This window comes from Eubalaena glacialis, chromosome 6, assembly GCF_028564815.1.
Source record: "Eubalaena glacialis isolate mEubGla1 chromosome 6, mEubGla1.1.hap2.+ XY, whole genome shotgun sequence".
NCBI lineage: Eukaryota > Metazoa > Chordata > Mammalia > Artiodactyla > Balaenidae > Eubalaena > Eubalaena glacialis.
The window spans coordinates 141,106,662-141,127,581 of NC_083721.1; the positions used below are offsets into that span (position 1 = coordinate 141,106,662).

The window sequence follows — 20,920 nt, forward strand, 5'->3', positions numbered from 1 at the left end:
GATCATTCTTGCCTGATCTGATCTTTACTATGATGGTTGCAAAATGATGATCTTCCAACTCCAGCACTACCTCCCACATTCACCAGTAGGCCCTCAGTATTCTTGTGTGCTCAAGTGTCCTGTCTTTCCCCTCATTTATTTATTATTATTGGTATGGACTCTTTAATTCCTGCACACAGTTTGCTAATATTTTTTGGAGGATTTTTATCTATATTCATCAGGGATTGGTCTGTAGTTTGCTTTACTTGTGATGTCTTTGTCTGGTTTGCTACTAGGGTAATATTGGCCTCATAGAATGACTTGGGAAGTGTTCCTCCTCTTCTGTTTTTGGAATTTGTCAAGGATGGGTGTTAATTATTTTAATGTTTGACAGAATTCACCTCTTAAGCCATGTTGGCTTAGGTTTTTCTTTGTGCGAAGTTTTTCATTACTAATTCAGTCTCTTTAAAAGGTCTATTCAGATTTTCTTTCTTTTTAAGTCACCTTTGGTAATCTTTATCTTTCTAGGAATCTTTCCATTTCGTTTAGTTTATCTGTTTTTTGGCATACATTTGTTTAAAGTATTCCCTTATAACTCTTTTCATTTCTGTGAGGTTTGTAGTAATGTCCCCTTTTTCACACCTGATTTTCATAGTTTGAGTCATCTCTCTTCTTAGAAAAGCTTGTCAATTCTGTTGAGCTTTTCAAAGCACCAACTTTTGGTTTTGTTGATGTTCTCTATTGTATTTTATTCTCTATTTCATAAATTTTCACCCCAATATCTATTGTTCCTGTCTTTCTTTTTGCTTTGGTTTTAGTTTGCTTCTTAAGGTTAAGATTATTGTATTTTTTAAAATAAATTTATTTATTTTATTTATTTATTTATTTTAATTAATTAATTAATTTATTTATTTATGGCTGTGTTGGGTCTTTGTTTCTGTGCGAGGGCTTTCTCTAGTTGCGGCAAGTGGGGGCCACTCTTCATCGCGGTGCGCGGGCCTCTCATTATCGCGGACTCTCTTGTCGCGGAGCACAAGCTCCAGACGCGCAGGCTCAGTAATTGTGGCTCACGGGCCTAGTTGCTCCGCGGCATGTGGGATCTTCCCAGACCAGGGCTCGAACCCATGTCCCCTGCATTGGCAGGCAGATTCTCAACCACTGCGCCACCAGGGAAGCCTATTTATTTATTTTTGGCTGCGTTGGGTCTTTGTTGCTGCGCACGGGCTTTCTCTAATTGCGGTGAGCGAGGGCTACTGTTTGTTGTGGTGCGTGGGCTTCTCATTGTGGTGGCTTCTCTTGTTGTGGAGCACGGGCTCTAGGCGTGCGGGCTTCAGTAGTTGCAGCACACGGGCTCTACTTGTGGCTCGCGGGCTCTAGAGCACAGGCTCAGTAGTTGTGGCGCACAGGCTTAGTTGCTCTGTGGCATGTGGGATCTTCCCAGACCAGGGCTCGAACCTGTGTCCCCTGCATTGGCAGGCAGATTCTCAACCACTGTGCCACCAGGGAAGCCCTAGGTTATTGTTTTGAGCTCTTATAAAATAGATGTTTATAGTTATACATTTTCTCTAAATGCTGCTTTAGTTGCATCCCATACATTTTTGTATGTTGCTTTTGTTTTCATTCATCTCAGAGTATTTTCTAACTTTCCTTTGATCATTGGTTATTTATGAGTGTGTTGTTTAATTTCTACATATTTGTTAATTTTTCAGATTTTCTTCTGTTACTGATTTTTTTTTTTCATTCCATTGTGGTTTGAAGGATGTAATTTGTATGATTTCAGGCCTTTTAAATTCATTGAAGCTTGTTTTATGGTCTAGCGTATGGTTTCATCTGGAGAGTGTTCCACATGTACTTGAGAAGAATTTTGTATTCTGTTGTTAGATGGAGTGTTCCTTTGATGTCTGTTAGATCTGGTTTATAGTATTGTTCAGTTCTTCTATTTCCTTCTTGCTTAAGGTGTTCTTAATAGCTATTTTAGTTTTTTATTCTAAAACTTGACACTGTATGGATAGAAATTAAGAAATTTATTGAGTGTTTATTATGTATCAGGAGCTGTCGTAGTTGCTGGAGATTTTTCAGTGAGCAAAATAGACAAAAATCCCTTGTGGAGTCTGCATTCTAGTGGGTATATGGACAATAAAGAAATAAATACATAAAATATATAATGTGGCATTTGGTGATGTGGGGAAAAGCAGCAGGGAAAGGGGAAAGGGAATGTGTTAGATGGCGAGTGTGGGGTAGTTGTAGTGGGGGGGCTTGGAATTTTAAACTGGGCAGTCAAGAAATGCCTTACTGCTAAGATGACATTTGATTCAAGGTCTAAAGGAAGTTTATGTGTAAGCCATGATGGTGCTTGTGAGTATAGTATTCCAGGCAGAGGGACCAACACATGCAAAGGCTGTGACTAAGGTTGTTCAAGGATCTCCTTAAGATTTGTTAAATGCATGTCATATACTGATTCAGTGAAACTGCTTTGTCTTTTTGGGAATGTAGTTGCTTTATTTATTCTTTGTTTGAAGATTATGTAAGTGCAAAATGAAAGGTATCTCTCTTTCCCTCTCTAATCTTACAGCCACACTTCTTAGCACTTCTCATTTTATAAGTGTGTCTGTTCACTGGTTTACTTTATTTCTTTCTTCCTAGGATGAAAGCTTCGTGAGGGCAGAGTTATCTGTTTTATGCACTGAGTCTAGTGTGTAGTAAACACCTGATAACTTTTTGTTTAATGATGAATAAATGAGTTGTCAGAAGTGACTTCTCAGTAGTTTCTTATGAACTTAATATCTATAAATTCATATTTTAAAAGAACACTTTCTTATGGCTTTTAATCTGTCTTTGTATCTCTGAATGTATGTGTGTATATAACGTGTAATATATTTGTTTTCAGTTATAGAACAAGGAAGTAATTTTATTTGATTTAATTTTTTTTAAGAAGGAGAAAAATTAAATAGGCCTGTTTTGACTTAATACTTTTAGAAACTGATGATTAGGCAATAGACATTTTTCCATTTCTTGCTGGATTGTAGTTGTATGTTGCATTAAACATTTTAATTCGGTTTACTTTGAGTTTTGCATCTTGAGTTTTATGAATTCTCTGAATTCTTGATCTGTATTAATATCTTGCATTTCATTTTTAATGGAATTATATCTGCTATTTTCCAGGTTGCGTGATAGCTGAGCTTTTTACAGAAGGTGTGCCACTATTTGATCTCTCTCAACTTTTGGCTTACAGAAATGGACAGTTTTTCCCTGAACAGGTGCTGAATAAAATTGAAGATTGCAGTATCAGAGAATTGGTAACTATGCTACAAATATTTCTCACTTTTGCATTAGTCAGTTCTCTGGAATGTTCTGAATTTGGGACAAGCAGTAAAACCCCATAGACTCATATACCAGCCTGTTGTTTTTACTTTGTTAGGCAGAAGTGTACAATTTTTTTCCCCTTCTTAGGCACAGAGCTCATTTGACTTTATATCACACACACACACACATACACACACACACGTGCACATGCATGCATGCATCTTTCCATTATAATCTTTAGCTCTGCTTTGGACAGATTTGGAAGGAAGTAAGGAGGTGCTTGGGGGTTAGAGATTGTCCAGGGTAGAGCTTGCTAGTAAGAAATGAAGAGGATAAATATCTAAAATGAGGAGACAGGAAACAGCAACTTGAATGTAATACAGCAGTATAGGGGCATTTCATATAAAAGCAACTAGCTTTGTGTACCTCCCTTGACCCTGAGGGCAGGTCTGGAAGGGGAGCTGCAGAATCACACATTAGTATAGCAGAACAGATGTGAGGAATTCTGTGGGAGGTCACGTAAGCCGTATATCCACAGTACTGTTTGAGGGGATCTTTTCTAAGTCAGTCAATACAGTAACTGATGCATATGATGATGACTCTGAGCTACGGAAGGGTTATGTATATTTAAAATATTCTTTAGTAAGGTAGGGAAACATGCGTTTTGATTTCTCTTACAAATGGCAAATATTAAGAAATCAGATGCTCCAGAGGAAGCCAATTTAGCTCATGTTCAGTGAACAGGACACTGGATTAGGAGTTGGCATACCTGGCTGTTGTAGGCGTGGCACTCCTTATCATGTTGTGTTGGCTAAGTAGCTTTATGAATTTGGGCCTACCTTTTCTTAACTGTGAAAGGAGTGAATTTGACTAATTTTTAAGGCTAATCCTCTTTATGTGTCTGGCCCATCTGGAGTATGTTAATACTTGATTTCTTGTTGCTTTGTAGGATGATAGTAGAGTCACATATTACTCAGTAGTCAGGTTCTGAAAGTAGTTTGAAAGATAAAGATTAGAAAGAGTCAGAATTACCTCAAATATCCTTTAAATCATGTGTTAAGTTGCCGTTGTAGCTTTCATCTGATTTAATTTGCTGTTCGCAAATCTATTTTTTACTCCCTTTCTTGCCTTGGTATAGGTAACTCAGATGATTCACCGTGAACCGGATAAACGTTTAGAGGCAGAAGATTACCTAAAGCAGCAGCGTGGCAATGCCTTTCCTGAAATATTTTACACTTTCCTTCAGCCCTACATGGCCCAGTTTGCCAAGGAAACATTTCTTTCTGCAGATGAGCGTATTCTGGTTATAAGGAAGGATTTGGGCAACATTATCCACAATCTCTGCGGCCATGATCTGCCAGAGAAAGCAGAAGGAGAGCCTAAGGAAAATGGGCTGGTTATCTTGGTGTCAGTTATAACGTCCTGCCTACAGACCCTTAAATACTGTGATTCCAAGCTTGCTGCTCTGGAACTTATTCTCCATTTGGCCCCAAGACTAAGTGTAGAAATTCTTTTGGATCGTATTACTCCGTATCTTTTGCATTTCAGCAGTGACTCTGTTCCTAGAGTGAGGGCTGAAGCCTTGAGGACGTTGACCAAAGTTCTTGCTCTTGTCAAAGAGGTTCCTCGCAATGATGTTAACATCTACCCGGAATACATTCTGCCAGGCATAGCCCACTTAGCCCAGGATGATGCCACTATTGTTAGACTAGCCTATGCTGGTAAGAGCTTATTGTCCAAGTAATAACCACTCATATTTTTGAAGTTAGTGACTATAATACCTCTTGTTTCTCTGATATCTTTGGGAATTCCGAGAGTGAACTTTGGTCCTTGAACTATTTGTGTACATTTTAATAATATTTATATCCGATCTGTTCCTGGAACTCAAGCTTTGTGTGTACCCTTACTTTTGAGGTTATCAGAATTATTAAGTGAAAAATATATAATACCAGAAACTTATGATTTTACTGGGAGTATTATATTTAATTTGGAGTAAGACTAATGTTCACAAGTATGTGCTTCTGATCTAGTGTCTTTAGGCCTTTATAAAGTTTCTCTGAACAAATACGTTTGTTTGAATATCAGTATTAGGATATAACAGTCTATTGCTGTTGAAAAAGATTAAGTTTGCTGGGTAATTTGGTGTTGAAAGGACCTAGCCTGTTTGTTAAGTTACTGAATTTTAAGGTCCTTTCAGTTACTATGATGCTTAAGAAGTGTGGCTTCTTTGTGATGAGGTGAGTGTGTTATATCACAAACTTACCTGTTTTATTTGTAATTCTTGCTCATAAAATAAGTGATACAGAGTCATATTGTTAGCTCCCCAAATTAATTTCGAATGCTTATTTCTGCATGGAAAATGTCATTGAAACATTTACATAATTTCATCATTTATTTTTAAAATGTAATCTGTTGAAAATCAGGAATTCTGAAGTCTTTGTAAGTAGTACATAACATGTGTGGTGATGATATTGTCTCTTTTTTTGAAAGATACTTATTAGTTCATTATTTTATGATTTACTTGTCATTATTTTAACGGAATGTGAAAAATGGTCTTTGGACTTTGTCTTTATGGCTAGGCACATCCACAAAGTGATTGGTGGTTGTTGGCTTTTTAAAAAATACGTATTTTTAAAAAAATTTATCCATCTGCCTATTTATTTATGGTTTCTGATTTCCATAGCTGTGTAGGTGTAAATTTTAGACTTAGAAAATTCAGGATTTCTTTAAGACATAGCCAAGTTTATCATTTGGAACAAAGCATGTTTACAATTCACTTGATAAATAGAAATACAGTTGACCCTTGAACAACGTGGAGGTTAGGGACGATGACCCTCCACACAGTTGAAAATCCCCATATAATTTATAGTTAGCCCTCTATCCATGGTTCCACATCTGTGGATTCAACCAACCATGGATTGTGTTATACTGTAATATGTACTCTTGAAAAAAAATTCGAGTGTTCAAGGATCAACTGTAATTGAACTGGATAAAATTAAATGAAAGAAAAGCTTATGATTTTTAAAAAACAAGCTGTATTTTTTAGACTATTATGACCTACTTTTGGCCCAGTGTATTTTGGTCTTTTCTCAATTGTGGTAAGTAGGTAAGGTTCTGATGTGTAGGTACCATATTAACATACTTACGTTCAATTTCTAGCAGTCACAGCATAAAAACAATAGCTACTGTTTATTGAAAAATCTGCTTTGTATATACTGCTCAGGGTTGCAAGGGTTAGTTGCAAAAGATATAGAGATTCTAAAATAGGTTCTAGATTCTAGGATTTTAAGATCTGTGTATCTCTTGAAACTGACACTTGGAACAGCCTTGAGCAGTAGATGTTATAGTGCCTTCATTTCCCAGCTGAGGAATTGGGAATGGGAGAGGCTAAGGGACATGACCAAAGTGTATCTGGACTAGTTCTTTCTCAGTTCTCAGAGCTGCTGGTCTAGACCTTGATTTTGAAGCAACCTGCTTTTATTTTACCCAGGTGTGCTGGGTCTTAGTGGTAAGAGTCCATGGTAACCCAGGGTCAGTGCCAGGACCTTGCAGTGCCCCATGCCACCTAGCCATGGTGAACCATGGCTTAGTGCATGATAAAGCTGCCTTTTTAGATAGAATAGGAAGTCTCTTTGAACTTGTATGGTTAAGTGTAATTAAACCACACATGTCAGTAATTATAAAAGTTTAAAAATCAATTAAAAAATTTCTTTTATAGCATTGTTTTTAAACTCAGAGATGCTGGTCTAGATTTGTTTCTTGTGTAAAGTGAACTGACAAGTGTGTTGTGGTTTATGAACTTAAATGGGGAGATAAACATAGATCTGCTCAGACTTGAGAGGTGCCCAGGAAAGTAAGAGATTTTTTCTAATAAATATATTTTCACTAAAGTGGGGATATTCATCTAGAACCATCAGAGGATGGTGTAGAATTCTCCCATCTTTAGGGTGAGCAGGCATTGCAGGGTATTAATAATTTGCTTTTTAGAGGTAAATTTTTGTTCTACTCAGAACAGTGTTGAACCTGGCAGCAGTGGGGCGTGGGACTCCAGGATGAAGGGAATCACTGTATTCAGTAGACTCAAAAATGTCAGTTATTGTGGGATGCATCTCAATTTCGGAGATGTTAAAAAGTGAAGAAAAAGTGAGTCTTAGAATCAATAAAATAAGGTAGTTTATGTTCAGTGCTACTCACTGCTGAGAAGGAAAAGAGTGCCGTCTTTGCGGGTGTGGTCGTATATTAGGAAGCATGGAAGTGGGAGGAGAAGAAGGATAGAGGCACAGGAATAAATAAAAATGGAAGGAAGAGGAAAATATAAGCAAAGAGCAGATATAGTTAACAGCAAGTGTGATAGCAGAACTTAGAAGTAGATACTTTCACAGTGGTGAGGAGTATAAATAGTCTTAATAGATGATCAGAGAGAAAGGAGAAGTTACAGACCACTGCAGGAGTGTGACAAACAGTCTCGCACTTTGGTTCACTAAGAAACTCAGAGTATCACTTGTAAAGCAGTCCAATAAGGGTTGATGCACTTTGGTAATGGTTCTTTGAGGTGGATGTGACTCAGTTATGTATGAGGAAACAGACTCAGATTGGTTAAGCAGCCAGCTAGTAAGTGTCAAGGTCAAGGTTTTTTGTTTTTTTTAAAAAATTAATTAATTAATTAATTAATTTTTGGCTGCGTTGGGTCTTTGTTGCTGTGTGCGGGCTTTCTCTAGTTGCGGCGAGCGAGGACTACTCTTCGTTGCGGTATGCAGGCTTCTTATTGTTGTGGCTTCTCTTGTTGAGGAGCACGGGCTCTAGGCGCACGGGCTTCAGTCATTGTGGCACGCGGGCTCAGTAGTTGTGGCTCGAGGGCTCTAGAGCAGGCTCAGTAGTTGTGGCACACGGGCTTAGTTGCTCCGCGGCATGTGGGATCTTCCCGGACCAGGGCTCGAACCCGTGTGCCCTGCATTGGAAGGAGGATTCTTATCCACTGCGCCACCAGGGAAGCCCCCAAGGTCAAGGTTTGAGCCAGGGTCTGTGTGATTCCAAAGGCCAGCTTGTTCTGTGATTTTAATGTGAAAATGTGTTTCTCTGTTAGCCTACTGCATATCTCTTACCTGATAAGAAACTGTTTAAAAGGTAGGTCTTGGTGGAAGGATTCAGCTTTTTTTGCCTCAGATGTTTTGAGTGCTATATTTTGGGCTATTTGGTATTTTTTTCCAGTTTTATTGAGATATAATTGACATACATCACTGTATAATTTTAAGGTGTAGAGCATAATGGTTTGATTTAAATATATTGTGAAATGATTACTGCAGTAAGTTTAGTTAGCGTCCATCATCTCACATAGATATAATAAAAAGAAAAAAAAAGAAAAAAAAATTTTTTTCCTTGTGATGAGAACTCTTAGGATTTACTCCAATAACTTTCATATATACCATACAGCAACGTTAACTATAGTTATCATGTACATTTCTGTATTTTTTAAAGAAGCTTATGATTTATTATTAAAACAGGTAGTTTGGGTATAGTTGTAGATTATGAGATTAGTTACTAAAAGTCTGATTAGGTTAAGTGCTAAATTGAAAAGTCCTGCTTTTCTTTTGTCTTACGATTATTATTTATATGTATTAAGACTTAGGGAAGAAAAGTTATAAGTATTACACACATTTATGATTATAATTATTATGAATTTTCTCCCTTTTATAGAAAACATAGCTCTGCTGGCAGAAACAGCTTTGAGATTCCTGGAATTAGTACAGTTGAAAAATCTCAGTATGGAAAATGACCCAAATAGTGAAGAAATAGATGAAGTTACACATCCCAGTGGAAATTATGACACAGGTAGTATGATTTTCTCTTCCAGATTTTCTGTTATTTAGAATGAATTGCTAATGTGAACTTGCAACAAACTCTCACTTATAATTTTAATGTAAAATGAAAGAATACCAGATTTATAGAGGGAAGAATTCTGCTATCTGACTGTTCTCTTTTACTCTTATACATTGTTATCTAGCCAGAAAATGACCAACTTGTCACTACAGATTGTAAGCTCAGTAGTTTTTCAGCCAGAATTGGTTTGTGTCAGCTAGCAAAGCTAGCTGAATTATATAATTCTTACAGGATAAAAGAAAAAAAACATTGGAAACACCATAACCAAAGAATCTAAACCTTTTCTCCTTATGTGAATATATTTTGAGTGTCCTCAGTCATAAACTGTGTTTCTTTCATACTACCTATGATTTATGTATCAGAACCCACACCTTTTACTGTAAAGGAACAATGTGATGGTAAATTCTGTGAGGTCAGAGTCCCTGCCTCAAGTTTCTCTACATCCACACAGCTTTTAACAGGCTTTTAATGAATGTTTATTATGTTAAAGATTTAGAAGTCAAATAATGTACTTAGATCTATTTCAAGATGTTTCTAGTTCAGAAAAACTAGAGAAGTCTACTTTTCAGATTTTTATGCTGTAGACAACTGTAGTGTCTCAGTTACTTGTTAGAATGGATCATTTTATGCAGCAAATATTATTTGGAGTTGAAGACACTGGAATAATTTTAAACTTATAGAAGGATGTATCAGAAAGGCAATCCTCACTTTTTTTCACGGGATTACTTAGAAAATAATACTGTCCTACATCCTATAACCATGTAATTGGACCTTTTAAATAATGAAGCTAGGCATTAAAACTTTTGGGGAGTTAATCTGAAGTTTTTCTTAATGTGAACATAGAATTGTGCCTTTCAGACTGCCTTTTCCCTTGACAGTGGCTGCCCTCATTCATTTAGTCAGCAGGTAATTGTGAAACATAAGCTTTGCATCAGGCAATTCGTGTGCTTGCTGTAAGCACTAGGGATATAGTGGTAAATAAGACAGAAAAGATCCCTGCTCTTGAGATTGTTTCAGTAAGGAAAAGACAACTAAGTAAATAAATAAATGAAAAGGGGAGGGTAGGTAGGTGATAAGGTCAGAGAAGCAGGCAGTGGCTAGATCATGTAAAGCCTTGTCAGGACTTGCAATGTATTTTCTGGCTTTCTAAAATATAATTAACCGACCTTTAAAGATGCTTTCTCAAAGGATTGCCCTGTACCATCAGATTATATCCTGAACCAGTCCAGTAATTTCAAGTCCTTGATTAAGTTGATCTCATTGGGGCAGTATGATCTCCCTCTGGTGCTTCCCCATAGTTTTTCTTTGAGCCTTATAAATAGAGCTGTTAACTAGTGAGATAGTAACCATGCCTGTGGCATCTGCTTATTAGGATGTTTTTCAATCTATATTTCATTTTCCCAACTATCCTTCAGAGCTTTGAGTAGTGGAAAAACTTAGTAATTATAGACTTTCTCTGGTGGCTTCTGTAATCATTCTGTTTTCTCCAAGGAGTGAGAAAGACTGGGTCTATATGTTTGGAGAAAAGAAAATTGATCGTATTTTTCCTTTTTTTTTTTTTAGAGCTCCAAGCCTTACATGAAATGGTCCAGCAGAAAGTTGTCACTTTGCTAAGTGACCCTGAAAATATCGTGAAACAAACCTTAATGGAAAATGGAATAACACGGCTGTGTGTATTCTTTGGACGTCAGAAAGCCAATGATGTTTTATTGTCCCACATGATCACTTTCCTGAATGATAAAAATGATTGGCATCTGCGTGGAGCTTTTTTTGATAGTATAGTTGGTATGTTTTTTGTTTGTTTCTAAATTTATCTTTAAGATTTGAATTATCTTCTCAAACAGATACTTTCATGCAGTCTGAAAGGTGACAGTACTACCAAATTTTATTAGTAATGAAATGAGTTCCTGGTATTTCTGTCTTCATGCTGCTTTTGGTTGATGGAAGTATCTTAGCTGATCAAGGGATTGGTTAATAAAACTGATATATCCTTGTAAAGGGATACCATGTGGTCATTAAAAAGTATGTTTTAAAAGAAAATTTAATGACCTGGGAAAGTACCATGAAATATTATTAAAATGACTGAACCCAGTTGTGTAAAGATAACAATAACAAGTCATATGTTTATTAACAAGGCTGAATATACTAAGATGTGAACAGTGATTATCTCATATTTGTCAAATTTTCTATAGTAAACATGCATCACTTTTACAATCAGAAAATAACAAAGTATAATTATGATTGAAAATCAATCTAATTAGAAGGAATTAAAGCTTATAGGCTTTGCTTTTTGTAAACTGAAAATTTGTGAAAAATTAATCAGCTTTTTTCCTACTGTTTTTTTCAAAATGTTGCAGTTCTTAATTTTCAGATTAAAGAAGAGAGACATCTTGTATTTTATCTGCATATGACTCCTGTTGCATTTAGATTCAAAATTAGACAGAAATGGACTTTATTTTGGTAGATTGTCATGTTCGACACAAGATTTAATATTTTTCTTTTTGGAGTAATAACTGATCATTTTCCACCTGATTGTACTGACCTTTTCAATTTTGGTTTTGGTCATTTATGAAATGTTATATGCTAAAGCCATATTATTAAAATTACCCACTAACCCTTTTTATATCATTTTACACATGATTATAAAGCTTGTCTATTAACTCAAAAGATTTAAAGACTGTTCTGCACACTGGAAAGCTTTGCAGGTATCCAAACTTTCTCATGTAGCAGAAGGCTGTAATAGAGTTTAGATTTTGATTTCCAATAATCTGGGAAGGTAACTGCTAAAAGGTTTGCTGTTGGATGTTTTTCCTAAAAAATAAAAAAAGGAAAGAAACTCATATAGCAACAGTATTCCTATTTTTGTGAATATTATTGTGTAATGTTTTGGAGAAAAGGGTACTTTCTACTTTTGAAAAGCCTTGAAATTGCTGTTTTTGCTTTGTTATAACTGGAGATTACTGTACCTCCTCTTTTCAGACATCTCTAGTTTGTTTTTAATTTTTGCATTAGTTTATTGATTCATGTCAGCCTTCCATTTTGGACTCCATCTAACTCAGTTCCTAAATACAGTATGCTTTGCTTCTCACACCTTTCTGTCTTTCATGCTCTCTTCTTTCAAATAATCTTATTTTTATTTCTTTTCTTGGCAAAAGGTGGTTCTTGGAACTTCATCTATTGGTTAATTCATGTGTATTTTGAAAAAATGGCCTTTATATTAGTTCTTTTTTCATTTAAAAATAATTTTCATTGATTTTTTTGTTTGTTTATAAAAGCAATACATACTTGCTGTAGAAAAATTGGAAAATTCGTGAAGAAAACAAATCCCCTCCAATCCTCTAGCCCATGTACAGCCTCTGTTAATGTTTTGTTTTTTTCTTCCTGTGGGTCATCCTCGCCTTCTCCTTCCACCCATCGTCCCGTTCTGCCATCTGTGAGGCACTGTTGTGTGCTGGCTAAGAGCAGGCACTCTTGGCGACAGACTTCTGGGTTCAAGTTCTGGCTTTGTCACCTACTGGTTGTGGTTCTAGGGGAAATCATTTAATCTTTTGTGTGTCTTAGTTTCCCTATCTGTAAAATGGGAATAATAATATTACCTAACTCACTGGTTGTTGCGAAGATAAAATGAATTAACATATGTAATAGTGCCTGGCACATAAGTGCTATGTATGTATTATATTACTTCTTAGTCTTGTTATTTTTTAAACCTTTTTCTAGGAACATATGTATATTCTAAGCATTTTCTCATGTCATTAAAAATTCTTTGAAACCATAATTTAATAGATAGAAATGTTTCATTATACAGTTTTATCAAAATTTATTTAACTCTTCTTTTGAATATTTAAATTGTTCTAACTTTTGTCAACCATATATTATACACGTAATCATTTACATAAATATTTGCCTGATTATTTTCTCAGGCTAGAAGTCTGAAATTTTAATTACTGAGTTAAATAATATGAACATATTTTTAAAACTTGACACATTTTATAAGCTTTTCAAAAAGATTATATCATTTACTACTCTGATCAGCATTGTTTGATAGTACTGCACAGCCTTCCAGTGTGGAATAGGCTTCAATCAACCTTTGCCTGTTGGTAGCTTAAAGCAATGACTTGTTTTAGTGTATATTTATTTGCTTATCAGTGAAGGTGAAAAAAATTTCGCATGTTGATTACTCATTCATATTTCTTACTCTTTGAATTTTTAATTTATTATTTTGGCCCCTTTTTTCATGGTGTTATGCTTTTCTTATTGATTTTTTCTGAGCCTTTTATATATACATTAAAAGCAATAACTTTTTATCTTTTCTATGGCACTTCTCTCAAATAACTTGACTGTTATTTTTTATGTCTTTTAAAATAATTTTAGTGTTGTCAATTTATTTGATCTTTTCCTTTGTGATTTTTTTTTTTTTTTTACTTTTGTGCTTAAATATTTTCCCATTTCAGAATTAGGTTAATAATCTGTTGGGCACATGTCTGTTTTGTTTTGCTTTGTTTTAATGCTTTATTTTTTCACATAAAAATATGAACTGTTTAATTGATCTTTATTTTGGGCTGTGGTATGAGGTGAAATCTAAATTTTTCTCAGAAATATAACCAATTTTCCTAACACTATTTACTAAACATTTCATTTATTTTCCGTTGATTTGTGAAGCTTCTATTATCACCTGTTGCATGCATATATCTTTTAGGGTTACTTTTCGAGATATCCTATTCCATCGATTTTTTTCACTTCCGTACTCAATATTATACTCTTTTTATAGCTATATTATATTTTAATTATTATATATTTATAAGCAACTTTAGTATCTGATAGAATAAGCTCCCCAGATGTCAATCTTTTCCAAAATATTTTGAGCTATTTTAGCTCATTATACATTTCAGTTTGTAAAGTTTTTAAATATAATCCACTGGAATTTTAGACAGTGTTTTTTCTTTTATTACAGAAAAAAAATTCTAAAATTATTTCTCAATACAGTGGAAATATGCTTTTGCAAATTACTCAAAATATATGAAGTAAATATGAAAGGCAATAGTTGCACTTTCCAGAGGCACCTACTCTGGTTTGTGGTTTTGGTTTGATATCTTCAGGTGATTATTGCCATGTCTCTAAATAGTATTTTCATATTACTCTTTTTAGGATTATCAACTTTACACTTTATCTCTTGACTTTTTTCTATGCCACATGAAGATTTAACTCATATCATACCCCAATCCCCCTTCGCCTCTCTGTTTTGAGATGTAGATCTTTAGTTTGTTGTTTTTATAACTTTAAATAATTCAGCCTGTTTCTTATTGGTCTACTTCTGACTTGGACTACAAGGAATTTAGTGCCTGCCTTCCTCCCTTCCTCCCTTCCTTCTTTTCGTTTTTCTTCCATTCTAATTCTTTTGTTGGTTGATAATTCAACTAATTGTTAATTGACAGTTCAACTAAACAATTGCATTTTCATAGTTGATAATATTTATATTCTGTTATGTAATTGTAATAAAGTCTTTTGTGCTTGTATAGACTGATACTGAAAATTCAAAACAATTTACATGATTAAGAATGTGTAACTTTTATTGACTTTAGAGCCAAGTAGTGCACTATATTTATAACTGCTTCACCACAATTCTAATGCCATAACTCCTTTATCACTTGATGAGAATGTTTATAGCATCAAGGTCAGTGGATTCTTTTTTCTATCCTCTGCAAACTACTAAATGCACATTTTAATTTATTTCATTTTTACACTATGACTTTCTTGAACAATTTTTTTGTTTGTCATGGAGTTTCAGAGTTTTTTGTTTTCCTTTTAGAGAGAAAAGTACTATACCTTCCTCACTTTATATTATCTAGCTTCTTTCTTACCAGTTTTATCTATTGCTTGTAGTCTGTTCCATTTTTCTTCTTGATAACATTTTCGAAGTTTATTGACTTTTAGTTCTAATTTGGGCTGATTAATTTCTAGATCTTTACTAGCTATTATCCTTTTTTCCCCATTGAATTCCTGGGTTATATCTACCATTTTGTACATTCTACATTTTCTTTATTTTTCTGGAGTACATCCCTAAGAACTTTCTTAGAAATATTTGCATGGGAGGTAAACACATATAGTCCTGGCATGTCTCAAAATGACTTATTTTTGTTTTCTTATTTTATTGACAGTTTGGGTATAAAATTTCTTACATAACCTTGAAGGTCTTGCCCTGTTGTGTTCTAGCCTACATTGCTGCTGAAGATCATCTGATGCCAGTCTGATTCTACTTCCTTTTTAGGGAATCTGTATTTTTCTTTCTGTAAGCTCATAGGATCTTTTTTTCCCTTGGTGTCACAGAATTTCTTGAAGATTTGCATTGGTGTGGGTCTTTTTCATCTATTATGCTGGGTAGGAAATGCAGTGTCCCTGCCTGGATTGTTGCTCAATATATTTGACTTTTGATTAATTTTATTGTTTTACTTAATGGCATTTGTACTTTCAGGTATAAAACAATCATGTAACGTTGCTTCTCTTTTTCAGGTGTTGCTGCCTATGTTGGCTGGCAAAGCTCCTCAATTCTCAAACCCCTGCTGCAACAAGGTCTTAGTGATGCTGAGGAATTTGTTATTGTGAAAGCTCTTAATGCCCTTACCTGTATGTGCCAGTTAGGGCTGCTGCAAAAACCCCATGTATATGAATTTGCCAGTGATATTGGTAAGTTTTTGTTTCTCAAAATTAGGATGGGAAAATTAGGGAGTGGTAAGAGAAATAACAACTGATAGGGCATTGTAAAGTTTCTAGGCAATCTAGAGTGGGATTTTCAGCTTCATTGTCCCTGTTGTGTGTGTGTCTTTGTGTGCACACCCATGTGCATGCTTATGCCTGCATGCTTGTATGTATGTGAGTGACACATAGGCACACACACAGGAGCACTGGCCCTCTGGCCCACGTTGGGAAATACACCTTTGTTTTAATCTGTAGTTACGTCTTGATGATCCTTGAAAAATGAAGATTTTTTTTTTTTTTTTTAAACACAATGTGGATTAAGTCTTTAACTGCTCTGAAGAGCCAGCTTATGTTTTTGGACACTTGACCATTAATCAAGTTGAAACTGGATGTGGAGGATTGTCTGTGACTTCTGTCATTGCACTGATCACCAGTTAAGCATTCATAGTATTGACGTTACTACTGTTAGTAATTTTATTAACCAATGAAAGGAATTAATTCCTTGACCTTTATAACAGTTATCTAGGTCCATCAACTTAAAATTCAGAATAAGAGCAAACAGGTACATGTGACACATTGTAAAATTAAAAATATTAGAAGCTCTTAGTCTTCTTAACACTTCATTTTAAGAAAGTAAACAGTGTATTGATAAGATTGCAAGTTGGCTTTGTACTGAGAAGACATGAAATCTTAGGAAATTGCCTTTTTAGATAAAATACTTTATTGCTGCTGAATGCTTTGCCAAGAAAATTTATAGAAAGCCAAAATTAGTTAGATTTGGTTAATAGGTTTTTCTTGAGGCAATCCTCAGAGAAAAAAGACAAGAGTTTTTATTTTGATAGTTGAAATTAGATGGTTAGATAGTAGGGAGGTATAAAATGTCTGGAAGTTTTTAGGCATGAATAGCTTTTTTTTTTTTAAGTCTAGAACTTTGTACAATTAACCCCTTATAGATACACACACACTGTTATTTATTTATTTATTTTTTATTATTTATTATTTTTGGCTGTGTTGGGTCTTCGTTTTCGTGCAAGGGCTTTCTCCAGTTGCGGCGAGCGGGGGCCGCTCTTCATCGCGGTGCGCGGGCCTCTCACTGTCGCGGCCTCTCCCGTTGCGGAGCACAGGCTCCAGTCGCGCAGGCTCAGTAGTTGTGGCTCACGGGCCTAGCCGCTCCGCGGCATGTGGGATCTTCCCGGACCGGGGCACGAACCCGTGTCCCCTGCATTGGCAGGCGGATTCCTAACCACTGCACCACCAGGGAAGCCCGAATGTAGCTTTTTAAAAGAAAAAATTTTGTGGAAATCTGAGTATATGTAGGTTTCTTATTTTGCACTCTAATATCTATAATCATTCTTTTAGTTTGTAACACTAATTTGGTTTGAATTTTTTTGATGATTATGTTAAAAATTATGACAAATTTAATAGAAAAGTTTTGAGTATTGGCAACATAATCATGATAAAAATCTCTATTACACTGAAATGCTTTTGATTTTTTGTGTAAGCTGCAGAGTGCTAAACCTTGAGGGAGTCATCTCTGTTTTCTTCCTAATTTTTAAAAGAGCTAATAGCTTGGGAAACAAAAATTATTAATATAATAAAAGATGTTAGAATGTTTTTTGAATTTCTGATCCTGTGTAGTGTAAGGCAGACGTAGAAAGCACCCCTTTTCATAATAATATTAAAGAGAAAATGTATCATCTTAACACACATATCTTGCTGCCTGGAATATTTTCCTGCTCATTCTCATTGTGTGAATTCTCACATCAGTGTTTTCTTTTTTTCTCCTGTGAAAGTGGCATTACCTCCTAAGGGTCGAGTTTTTCTTGCTTTCGACTTTGATCTTCTTCATTCTAATGAAAATCCTTTGTATATAAATATGTACTTGTATATTCTAATTTCACATAATACATTCCTTCTGTTGCCTAATTATTTGGAAATTATTTTTGAGATTTAATATGGCATATAATTAGCATTTTATTTATCTGCAAAATGGATGTCCATCAATTTTTAAGCAAAAATTATCATAAAAGATAGTTTTTTACCCCTCCTGTCAAATTTTGCAGAAATTTTTCTGAGTCCTATGGGTTTTAGTCATTGGTCATAGGATGAACATATGGGGTCCTCATGTATCTTAAGTTTAGTATCAAAATAAATTAATATCTTTAGGTATAGAATAAACCCAATGTGGTACAACTTTTTGGGTGTGATTCTCCCTTAGAACTGGAACTGAATTTGGTACCAGCTATGGGGAGAAAAAAAACCCTTGCTGAGAAAAATCAAGCATAGTCATTTGTTGGCATTTTGAACTATTAAAAGAAGAAAGTTTTTAATAACTTAGAAACACCTACTTACTTAAAACAAGTGATAAACTGTATGCATCTCTCTGTTCTGTCTTTATGCGTGGTTAGCCTGTTGTAGTGATTCTTAATGGGAATTATGGTGGTGGTGGTGATTATCATGATTAAAAACTATACTCTTCCCACTTAGACATTATGAAAACTCACCTTTCCGTCTGCTTGTCCCCAGATAATTGGAAATGTATTGGATGTTTTATAGGAAATCCTTGATTCTGGTTTCTTGTATTTGGAGTCTTGGAGGTTCTTTGTATCAGCTACTGACTGATATAATAATGCTGTATAACAATCAACCACAAAATCCCAGTAAATCCTTCGGTCAAGTTCTCAGCATGCATCTGCGAGCTCGGTGGGCGGCTCTTCTTTAGGCCTTGCATCTCCCAGACGCCTGTGGTGATTGTGGTTTATCTGTCTCATTCTGGGGCCCAGGTTGGAGGGGCAGCAACCACCCAGGTTATGTTCTGGGTGATGGCAGAAGCCTAGCTATGCCGCACATTTCAAGCCTCTGTTTGTGTTACATCTGTTGACATTCCATTGACTAGAGCAGGTACTGTGACTGAGACAAGAGGGAGGGACAGAGAAGTACCCTTTGTACACCATGAGCACCAGGCAAGTGACTGTATAACAGAGATAACACAAAGAATTGGGACCACTAATTCAGCCTCATCTAGTGCCTAGCTCTGCCAGGTCATCTTGAGTTTATTTATTTTTTGGAGGTTTTTCAATGTTTTTCCGGTCCTCATTTTCTCTGTTGTCAGAGGGAAACTACCAGCCCTCCCTTGTTGGCCGTCTCAGAGGCTGCAGGGTGTTTATGAAATAATCAAAATCACCTCCATGTGTAGTTACAAGAATTGGAAATGGGAGAACTTTGGAGACAGATATCTTGAACAATTTTCTTCTCGTCCCCTATTTATATAAGTAATATTAGCATGAAATAGTATTTTTTTTATCATTGATTTTTTAAATTTACTTTTTATTGAGGTAACATTGGTTTATAACATCATTTAAGTTTCATGTGTACAACATTATATTTCTACTTCTGTACACACTACAGTGTGCTTACCACCAAAAATTTAGTTTCTGTCCATCATCATTCAGTTGATCCCCTTTACGCATTTTGCCCTCCTCCCTGCCCCTCCCCGTCTGGTAACTATTACTCTGTCCTCTGTATCTATATGCTTGCTTTTGTTTGGTTTAGTTCATTTATTTTACTTTTTTTGTTTGTTTGTTTTTTATATTCCACATATGAGTGAAATCATATGGTATTTTTCTTTCTCAGTCTGACATATTTAACTTAGCATAATACACTCAGGGTCCATCCACGTTGTTGCAAATGGCAAGATTTCACCTTTTTTTAATGGCTGAGTAATATTCCATTGCATATTTATACCACATCTTCTTCATCCATTGATGGGCACTTAGGTTGCTCCTATATCTTGGCTATTGTAAATAAAGCTGTGATGAACATAGGGGTGCATATATCTTTTTGAATTAGTATTTTCTTATTCTTTGGATAAATACCCCAAAATAGCTGGATCTTATGGTAGTTCTAAATGTTTTGAGGAATTTCCACTCTGTTTTCCATAATGGCTGTACCAATTTACATTCCCACAGTATATGAGGTTTCCTTTTCTACACATCCTTTCCAACACTTACTATTTCTCATCTTTTTGATAGTAGCCATTCTGACGGATGTGATGTGATGGCTCATTGTAGTTTTGATTTGCATTTCCCTTATAATTAGTGATGGTGAACATCTTTTCATGTGTCTGCCAGCCAACTGTATGTCTTCTTTGGAAAGATGTTTGTTCAGCTCCTCTGCCCATTTTTTGTTTAGGTTGTTTGTTTATTTGTTGTTGAGTTGTATGAGTTCTTTATATATATTGGACATTAACCCCTCATCAGATATATGACTTACATATATCTTCTCCCACTCAGTAGGTTGTCTGTTTGTTTTGTTGATGGTTCCTTTTGCTGTGCAGAAGCTTTTTAGTTTGGTGTAGTCCCATTTATTTATTTTTGCTTTTGTTTCTCTTGCCCAAGGAGACATAGCTAGAAAGATTTTTGCTAAGACTGATGTCAGAGAGCATGCTGCTTATATTTTCTTTTAGTGGTTGTGTGCTTTCAGGTCTTTAATCCATTTTGAGTTAATTTTTGTGTATGGTGAGAGATAGTGGTCTAGTTTCACTTTTTTGCATGTAGTTGTCCAGTTTTCCCAATACCATTTAAGAGACTGTCCTTTCTCCATTGTATGTTCTGTGCTCTTTTGTTGTCCACATGTGTGGGTTTATTTCTGTCTGGATGATGATTTACCCATTTATGTAAGTGGGGTGTTAAAGCCCTTACTGTTACTTTGTTGCTGTCAGTTTCTCCCTTTAGGTCTGTTAATAATTGTTTTGTATACTTTGGTGCTCCTATGTTAGGTGTATATATGTATATTAATCACTGTTATATCTTTTCAATGAATTGCCCTGTTTATCATTATATACTGTCCATCTTTGTCTTTTGTTACCTTTTTTTGGCTTGAAGTCTATTTTACTTGATATGAGTTTGGCTACATTCCCTCTCTTTAGGCTGTAATTTGGAGTGTCATCTTCCATCCCTTCACTTTGATCCTGTGTCTTTCTGCAGAGCTGAGGTGAGTCTCCTGGAGGCAGCATATAGTTGGGTCTTGTTTTTAATCCATCTGGCCACTCTGTGTCTTTTGATTGGTG

The 20,920-nt window shown here is 35.4% G+C and overlaps 1 protein-coding gene across 5 annotated transcripts in view; it reads left to right on the forward strand.

The window, feature by feature from the left end:
* The window catches only part of PIK3R4 (phosphoinositide-3-kinase regulatory subunit 4), a 74,334-nt gene that overhangs the window by 6,403 nt on the left and 47,011 nt on the right, over positions 1-20,920 (forward strand). For all 5 annotated transcript variants that reach the window (XM_061194686.1, XM_061194688.1, XM_061194689.1 and 2 more), the window contains exons 3-7: positions 3,142-3,275; positions 4,421-5,003; positions 8,977-9,111; positions 10,723-10,944; positions 15,667-15,840. In XM_061194686.1, coding sequence (XP_061050669.1) covers positions 3,142-3,275; positions 4,421-5,003; positions 8,977-9,111; positions 10,723-10,944; positions 15,667-15,840 — 1,248 coding nt within the window. The remainder of the gene's footprint in view (positions 1-3,141; positions 3,276-4,420; positions 5,004-8,976; positions 9,112-10,722; positions 10,945-15,666; positions 15,841-20,920) is intronic.